We start from the raw sequence: 9,629 nt of genomic DNA on the forward strand, positions 1-9,629 counted from the left end.
TGGAGAGAATATGAACAAAGATTTTTGTGTGAAGGGAGGATGAATGTAGCTTTCATTATCACCCAAATATATTTAACTAGGGTGGGAAGATAGAAAACATACTAGTAAAACTTTTTTTTTTTCCAAGTGTAACGTAACTCGAGGGTTTTTTAATACAACAAATGTGGGTTGGGGTGGTATTCTAAACCCTCTCCAGTTTAAGATAAGAGTAGATGTCTTAAACACATCACTAACTATATTTTAAAACAATTAGTATGTTTAATATTAATAGTAAACATAATATTTTGATGAGGGTAGTAAGTGTAAACCTAATTGAGATATCTTGGTACACCTCTTAATTCCACTATCTTTAGTATCTTGTTAAAAAAAACATCAATAGTAACATAACAATGTAAAACAAATACTATTCTAAGTGTTTTAATCTTGGTCTTCCTTTCTTCCTAAGAAAGTAAAATTTTTCATGTGACGGTTCTTCATCAAGACTTCAATACTGCTGAGAAAGTTTGACTACATAATTTCACTGTTTATTTGAAATCCAATTGGTGTGTACTTTGCTAGAATTCGAATGTAATATTGACTCATTTTCTTCCGCAATGCTCATCTACTAAAGCTATTTGGGCTAATTATTTGATATCTCTCATCAATAATGCAACCTTTGTTTTCTTTCTTCTTTTTTTTAACAAGACACTAGAGATCGCTGCATCCCAAATATATTAAATAGGTTGATACATTCATAGTCATCTCATCATATCTTGGAATAAAAAAGATTGCAACCTTTTGTGTTTTTCATCCTCTACTTGGATGAGCTTTTGAGCTTCTTGTCCTTGTTGCGCAAGAAATCTAAACATGTTCTATGCGGTAATATCATATATTGGTGTGACTGTTTGGTTCATTTGGTTGGAATGCAACAATCAGACTTCTAAATAATTTTATAAAGATCACCAACTTTAATGGGAGGATCTAATCACCACAACAACTAATTTTTGGAGTACCAAATTTAAGGTTTTTTTGTAATTATTACACTTCTACTATATATCTCCCTCAATTAGAAGATTTTCTTCTAGTCTCTCTTTAGATCTTACTAGCTCATTGTAATTACTCTCTTTGTTTACTCATCAATCAATTAAGCTTTTATAGAGTATCATTTTAAAAAAAAAAAAATAAGAAGAATAAAGTACATATCTTTAATTAGCCATTTGAGTTATGTTGTTGACTGGATTAATATTGCGTTACTCTCTTAAATTCAAAATGTATTATGCATTTTGATTTGGGTATCTCGAAGACGCTAAGGATGTGTCAATCAAGTTGAGATGTCCTGGTGTGTCTCTTGATCCTATTTACCTCGAGCACTTTATTTTCAAAAAAAAAAAAAAAAAAAAAGTTATAGGACATGCACTAACTAAATAAACTTTGAGCGGTTAAGTATTAGTTAATATTAAATGCTTACGAACTTTTAATCTAACTGTTCAACAAAAGTACACCAACTCAAAACATAAATAGAATTCACTCCTAACTATTTTAGATTCGAAGTAAAAAGTTACTGTTTTGCGTTTCTATGTTTATGTAGGATTATAATTTCATGTCTTTTATGTTTTTTTTTCTTTGGTAAAAAATTATTAATTTACTAAGAAGAGTATAGCTCAATTGGATAGTGTTCGTACTATCAAACTTGAGGTCAGAGGTTTGATTCTCCCACCCCACACGTTAATTATTGTATTTTTACAAAAAAAAAAAAAAAAAAAAATCTCAGAAATATATGAAGCATCAATATTTGTATATCCTTATTTGGTTTTTGAGTAGAGAGATAAGGAAAGAGAGAGAAAAGAGAGTTTTTATCTTCACTCATTCACAACCATATCTTACAAAAGTACATTATAGAGATATGATCCCAAGATCCATATAATAACTCTCGTAATAACACATATTAAAAATATTATCCAAATAATCATCCCTCAATATGATCTCTTCATTTCTCAAATATGCAAATTCCAAATTCAGACTCTGAGTTTGAACTTAAGAACCCTTTATACAGGTTCTCTTCATCTTCCCCTCTATTCTGCATCAATAAAATCGCCATGTCTGCTGAATTTATATGATTACTATTATTATTATTGTTATTAATAATAATATTATTGTTATTATTATTATTACTATTTTGTGCTCCAAATCTTGAATCTCCTTCTCCTTCAAATGCATCTCCTTGACTCAATTGAGAAGCCACAAACTTGTCAAGTGCCCTCCAATCCGTCACCTTTGAGTTGATATTATTATTATTATAGTACCTTCTTTTTGTTGGCGGATCTTCTTCTTCATTGCATTCGGACACCAAAGAAATGGAGCTTGATCTCTTCACTAATGGGAGAGATGGGCTCTCAAGCTGTGGAAGTTGTACAAATGGATCGTTATATTGTATGAACTTCACATTCTCAGCTTGTTCCATCTCTTGCTTACACATGATATTATTATGCTCTAACAACCCTTGTGGCGGTGGTGCTTGCCTTGAGATGAACTCGAGCGGACCACTCGGTTCGTCGTAGAAATAGCTCGAATCCCACCGATCGACAACTGACATCTTTGATTGTCCCGTGGTTCGCTTCTTGAATGCCCTACAGACCACCCATCCTTCTTCCTGAAAAAATTCAACCAAATAAGCAAAATCCCTAATAAGATTTTATTTCTTTTTTTTTTTTTTTTTTTTTGACAAGTTTATGATATAGGGAAAAGAAGAGATTTTGTGGGAATAAAAGAAAGAAGAAAGATGGGAAGTAAACAGTGGTAAGAAGATGAGCGGTTCCAGAAGGGTAAAATAAAGTAAAGGTTTAGACTTTTTATATTAACTTTGGTGAGGCTCTTTTATGGGTGTTTGGTAAAGTGATGAAAGTATGTGGGGGGGGGGGGATGGGGGGAAGTCAAAAGATGATAAAACTAGGAAAAGGGATTGGGAGAAATTGTCTTTTATTGACAAACAGGAAGGATTAAAATGGCATTGAAAAGAATATAAGTTCAAACACAAAACAATTATATGTATTTGTAAGTATTAGCTTTTGACTTGGAGTTTTGGTGGGGGATTATCTTTATGGAAAATAGTCTTCTTGTTAAAACTGTACATTTAGCTAGTGGACTAATTATGAAAAGCAAAAGTTGTCCCAATTCCTTATTCTTTTTTTTGTCATCTTTCAACATAAATTAAAGCAGTGAAAGTCATAAGTTCTTCATGTTCATGAAGATCAACTGATCATGAGGTTAATTAATTTGACATATTGATCATATTGTCCACATAAAGTTAAAATGATGTGCAAAAGATAATTTTTACTACTGATCAAAATTGCATTTCCAATCCCTTTTTTCCATCTTACAAAAAGAAAAAGAGAGAGAGGGGCAAAGACTCATTGAAGTCTACTTAGCATGAATGATTGGAAAATATAGACGGAAAAAAAAAAAAAAAAAGCTTTCTTTTTGTTTTCAATACTGTACTTATATAAACATCATGATTGTAATTGTATGTAAGAAAAATTTGTCATCTTATTACTCTATATTGATCTTTGGGTAATAAACTTCTTAATTAGGTTTAGTAGAAGAGCTTGCCTGGGGAGGGTTATTCTCATCAGATTCTAATCGGTACTCATGCATGATCCAATCTGTCTTTTGACCGTTCGGGGCTCGTCCTCGATAGAAGACGAGGGTTTTTCTCATTCCGATGAGCTTATTCTTGTCGTAAACCGCTTTATCTCTTCCAGTTGCCTTCCAGAATCCGGCCAACGTAGCTCGATTCGTCCTCGTCCCAGTCGGATATTTCTTGTCCTTATGACTAAAGAAGTACCACTCATTTTGCTCTTCATAACCGATCCAACATTTCTCTGCCCCATCACAAACGTAATTCTTAGATAAAGAGAGATCTAGGGTTTCTTAAAAAGGAAACCCTAATAACAAAAAGGTGGAAACTTTGATTAGTAAATGTTACCTTGAAGATCCCATGGCTCAATCCTGTAAAGATCTATATCTTTGATGACATCAAGATCAATCTTTTGTGAAGCTACCTTCTTCCTTAGATAATATCCGACGAGCTCTTCGTCGGTCGGATGAAACCGAAACCCCGGCGGAACACACGACGACTCCATAGACTCCATCATCTCTACTACTATAACTGTTTCTTTGTGTGGGTAATTACTGCATCAAATTCATCCCCATAAACAAACATTAATGCTCTCCGCATGCTGTAACCTCAATCATCTCTACACTATTACCAAAACCACCTTATGATTATAAATTAATCAAAGGACCAAAAAAAACATAAAAAATGGATCGAAGAAAACAAGTAGAGAGACAAAGGTTCAAACGACTTATGTGTGTATATATATGTGTGTAGGGGTTGATATGGAAATTTTGAAAAACAAGGAAGTTGACGAATGAGGTGAGGACACGTGGAATGAAGGATAATGATAAGTTCATTTGGTGGTGAGCAGCGAGACACCCCACCATTTTAATCTCTTAGAGGAAAATAAACCGCGTGTTATAAACAAAACCCATTATATCAGAGACAATGATTTTTTTTTCTTGGGGGGGAAAAAGGAAAAAAAGAAAATTGTGGGGAAGATGGTGAAAAAAAAAAGTGGATGAAGAAATGATGAGGGATGGGGTATTTTTGGGAAATTTTCAACTATTACATCCTTCCATTCACTAAATATTAAATAAATTTGTAAAATTATAGAAATAAAATAATATATCATAGATTAAAAGAAGTACGAATGAAAAAACATAAAACGGAGAATGAAAAGGGTTTTCTTTGATGTTAATGATGTTGTCTTGTGTTGGGGAATGGTGGGAATGATAACTCGAGAACGGGGTCTCATCCATTGCTATACCCATAAACAAAATCAAAATTCAAATTAATTTTTTTTTTTTTAATTTATTTCCACTCTCTCTCATGAAAAGTAGAGTCATTGGAGTCTGGAATTAATTAATAATGTAATGAAAGGCATTAATTGTATTTTAGAACTTAAAAAAGGAAAAAGAAAAAAAAACAAACTAGGTGTAAGGATGACGTGATCAGTAATCACATATTAGCACGCGGTTCTCGAAAGTGAAAAGGCAAAAAAAGGGGGGAAAAAAAAAAAAAAGAACAAGGGTTTGTGTCTGACTCGAAAATGGGTAATGTCTAGTTGTCGAGAATTTTGAAGGCACAACCTGTGATCAGAAACCTCGAAAAAACCAAACCCTAATTTAAACCTAATTGTCTCAAATTCCTCTCCATGTCTTTGTTTCTGCCACTTCTATCATTAACTATAACATGCTCTCAAATCAAGAAAGGGTAAAAACATTTAAAAATTCATATATATATATGTATAAATTTGTTATATACCTGTGAGGAGAAAAAAATACAGCCGGAGATGGTGGTGGTGGTGACGGTGGCGGTGGCGGTGGCGGCAGGAGGAGGAATTGAGGAAAGTGAAGAGAAGAAGGGGAGGGATTGTAATTAGGAAATGGGGAAAGAAAGAGAATATAAAAGGAGAGGTATAGGGTAGTGTGTAGGGTCAGTGTCTTGCGCATGGCTTGATGGCTNTTATTATTATTATTATTATTATTATTTTATGTTATGTTGTTTTGTTTTTTGGTGGTAAAAATGTGAAAGGAAGCCCAACCGTTTTGAAGTTTCTTTTTGTTGTTAAGTACGTTTTTTTTTATTATTATTATTTTTGTTACTATTGTCGTTTACGATATGACTATAAGGTTTCGTTTTCCCCCAACTCTCTTTTCTCAACAAATTTATGGTCTTCAAAGTTGTTTCATGACGTTTACATTTCATCTCCGTTTTATGATTACGAATTTTGTCTAATTCTTTACTTCAAATTATTCATTCTTCCATCAATGATCACTACTTCATGTATTAATTGTGTCTACGATGACCAAAACGAACATAACTCAATTAACATATGAATGTGTTAGTAACTAAAAAGTGTATGGTTCAAAATTTTCTATACCCCGTTATACTCAAAACAAGTACTCTCCATTATGCTAGAAAAGAAAAATTAAAAAATAAAGGTAACATGTGTATCAAAAGAAAAAATGGTACAATAAATCTATTATCAATTTTCTTTACTATATGTATATTACCCTTTTATCTTTTACAGCCATTTCAAAATTTAAAATTATCTTTGGAGTAGAGATCCCACTAAAATATTAGATAAAAAATTAGGACTTGGAACAAAAATTAGAACTTAGAAGGATGTCCTAATGACCTAACATGAAAATTAAGACTTAGACAATGTCTTACTCATTCTAGGTCCTAATTTTGTTCCAACATTCTAATAAATATCTAGTCCAAGGTAATTATTTTGAAATTTCTAAGACCAGTCAAATGTGATATTCCAGCTTTGGAGAAATAGAGATCTTTTATAAAAAAAAAAAAATTAAGGGTATTTTCTTTATAAATATAATTAGGAGAATTTTGTTTTTGGAAATGTATATAGTTGTATAAGTTGCATGAGTTTAAAGTATGTCATTTTGATGTTGGATAATTGTTGGTTCGTTGATGTGCTCCTTTACTAAAAAGTATGCCTAGAGAAACTAACATTCTTCGGTTCTTGTTTTTCTCTTTGTATTGATGATTACTTTCCGTCCTCATTATTTTGGTTGTCACACAAATCTTCTTGGTTTTTCAACTATTTTTCAAAGAATTTTTTTTTTTTTTTTAAAAAAAGGTGGTGCCAATTTAAATGCTACTTTTTATCCATCACAATTATTCCTTTATAATTACAAATAAATAAATGGAAATTACTCTTTAGTTTTCGATAATGTGTTGTATTCCACTTGATATTGTTTTCCAAATAGGTTATTTGGTATATTTTAAAAATTATTTAATTACATATCATTGTTTTGATTATTTAAGCTATTTTTAGCCGTAGAAATTATCAATTTAATTAATAGTTGGTATTCTTTAATTTTTTTGAGAATGTACTCTTTAAATACAAAAAATAAAAAATAAAAAATACTATCATATCATATTTTATTCTATTCCTATGGTTTAGTGATCTGTCGAATATTTCTATAATTCTTCTATAATTATCAATTGTTGTTTTTATAAGGAAAATGTTAAATTATTTTCACATATATAAAAATTCTGAAAAAAAATCAATTTAAACCTTGAATTAATAATTGTAAATGTATTAATGTTTACTCCATCCTTCAGATTGCATAAATAAAACATCATGTGAGACTTATTATTTCAATTAAAATATTAAATTTTCATAAGTGAATCAATTTATACTATTTAATTTGATTACTTTTAAAAATCGTACATGCATCATTTTTAACATGTATATAGATTTCTTCAAACGTTAGATTAGTTAACAAACTACACTATTAGATTTAATGCATGGGAGATTTTTGAAAGAAATCCAAAATTAAGTCTAGATTGACTTGTTTTAATTGATTCACTTATAAATCTTATCCAAATAAAATTTAATGAAGAATATAGATTGAAATCTATAAAAGTTTAAGGTTAAAATTGATACAAACAAAAAACTAAAGATATTAATGCATGCTCACTTGATCAACTAAGCTTAGGTTTGCTAAGAAAAATCAGAATAATTTATTTAGAATCGTTATATTTAAGAATAGATTTGGACAAAAATTATAGAAAATTAAACAAAAAACAAATATTTTGTTTGTTTTGACTACTGAGAAATATTTGGACCCAAACAGTCACTAATGTTAATTATATCTTTTTCATATAAAAAATTGTTTAAATTAATATAAAAATAAAATATCTTTCGAAACAACCTTTAAGACTAAGAAAAACAAGAAGCTTTTTTTGAGGAAAAAAGTTCAAATAAATTTCAGAACACATGTGAACCCCCTATATATAAATATATTTATATATAATCCCCTTGTGGTGATATACCACTGTGATGATTAGAATTTAAAAAGTACACATCAATTTTCTATAAAAAAAAAATCTATTCCAATTTTATTTCCCCAGAATTTAAATAAAATACCATTTGTTTGAGTCAATAAATTTAGATAATCGCGATAAATCAATATACAAAAATAATTAATATCCATACATCAAAATTTTGAAGAAAAAAGAAAGAAAAAAAACCAACAACGTTGGCATAAAACGAATGCCACGTAATACCGCCAATAGCCGACCGTCCACGCTGGACGCTGACTGGCGGTGACTAACGGCTGACATGGCTTTTTGGAGTTTGATGTAGACAGACATCGTCACTCGAACGGTTGTGGATGTAACGTACAAAGCAGTAGTCAATGGAATCGCGCCGAGGGTATTTTGGTAAATTGAAGGGTGGTAGAATTCCGGCCAGCAAATGATTTCTCGACAAGTATTTTGGAGAAGAAAGAAACATTTGTCTAATAAGGAAAAGAAATAAATGGGAAAAAAAAAAAGTTAAACGAGTACGTTGAGGAGTGTAGTGAGGGCAACGTGTCAGTCAATGGTTGGTGGAACGGGTTTTTACTTTACGTAGCACATAAACAAAGCAAACGAAAAGGAAAAAATCGAAAAAATAAAAAAAAAATTGGGTCAATATATATTTATTTCATTTGGCCAATCGGAACCCCACGGACGGGAATCAGTCCTGTCTGTCCGCTCTATTTTTGTTGTGTAATTATTCCTTTATTTTAGGCTAATCTAATCCTTTTTTTTTAATTTAATTTCTTGTTTCTATTTTGTAGGAAAGAGATTCAATTAAAATTTTAAGAAATATAAAAATTCCGATTATATTTTTTTTCCTCTTCTGTTTCTAATATTTGGCAGATAAAATTTTTAAATTTTTGGTTCATAAATTATATATAAAAATAACAAATTAAAAGTGACATGGAATTTATGACTTTTTACTTTTTGTAACTTTTGTTCGAAAATTATAAATCCTTCTTTTCTATTAAAAAAAAAATTTAAAGGACAAAAGTTCATAATCATCATTTAAATTTTCATGTCTCTTCAATAAAAGAAGAGAATTTATGAATGATAAATTGTTATGAGATACCTTATTTTATAGTTATCTTCATGAAAAATAAAAATATTAATATAAAAGAATTATAAATGATTAAACTTCTTAGAAATATCAATGTCAAAAGTAAAAAATAAAAATAAAAATTTAGTTAAAATATTTATTCATTTTATCTTTATAAGTTATATGGATCTTTACTTTTTGAAACAATGTTCTCAAAGAAATGGTATCTTTTTCAATATCTCCATCACTATTAGTTGGTCTATATGGATCAAAAGAAATAACCAAACCTTTAATGATCGCTCATGCAATATCATTCAAATATGGAAGAACACACGTCTACTAATTGGTCTCTAGACTTACAAATCAAAGTTCTTCAAAAACTACACTCCAAATACTATTGCTCTCAATGTCTATGCTTTCTTGTAATATTTCATTATTGTTCTTCCTTTTGTTTTGGGCTTCTCTCCTAACCCTCTATCTTATGAGCTTTATTCGGGCACCTCTTATTTATACTTTTGATTTTGATAAGTATTATTGATTCAGAACATGATGAGGATGTTAAGAATGTGTCAATTAGTTAAGACATTCTGATGTATCTACTAATCTCTTGGTTTTTTTAGTATTTTTCTAAGAAAACAAAGAATTTCTTATTGACCATTT

The 9,629-nt window shown here is 30.2% G+C and overlaps 1 protein-coding gene across 2 annotated transcripts; it reads right to left on the minus strand.

Moving 5' to 3' along the window:
* Positions 1-1,813: 1,813 nt before the first annotated feature.
* On the minus strand, positions 1,814-5,463 carry LOC120072934 (NAC domain-containing protein 37). Of its 2 annotated transcripts, none has more exons than XM_039025468.1 (4): positions 5,360-5,463; positions 3,962-4,167; positions 3,586-3,857; positions 1,814-2,629 (listed from the first exon to the last, which is right to left on the minus strand). In XM_039025468.1, the coding sequence occupies exons 2-4, from the start codon at positions 4,128-4,130 to the stop codon at positions 1,967-1,969; spliced, it is 1,104 nt and encodes a 367-aa protein (XP_038881396.1). In that variant the 5' UTR covers positions 4,131-4,167; positions 5,360-5,463; the 3' UTR covers positions 1,814-1,966. The 2 variants fall into 2 exon arrangements, with proteins under 2 accessions (XP_038881396.1, XP_038881397.1); XM_039025469.1 differs by having other exon boundaries at positions 3,962-4,237; positions 5,360-5,459.
* Positions 5,464-9,629: the final 4,166 nt, after the last annotated feature.

The sequence above is a fragment of the Benincasa hispida genome, chromosome 3 (genome assembly GCF_009727055.1).
Source record: "Benincasa hispida cultivar B227 chromosome 3, ASM972705v1, whole genome shotgun sequence".
Taxonomy (NCBI): domain Eukaryota; kingdom Viridiplantae; phylum Streptophyta; class Magnoliopsida; order Cucurbitales; family Cucurbitaceae; genus Benincasa; species Benincasa hispida.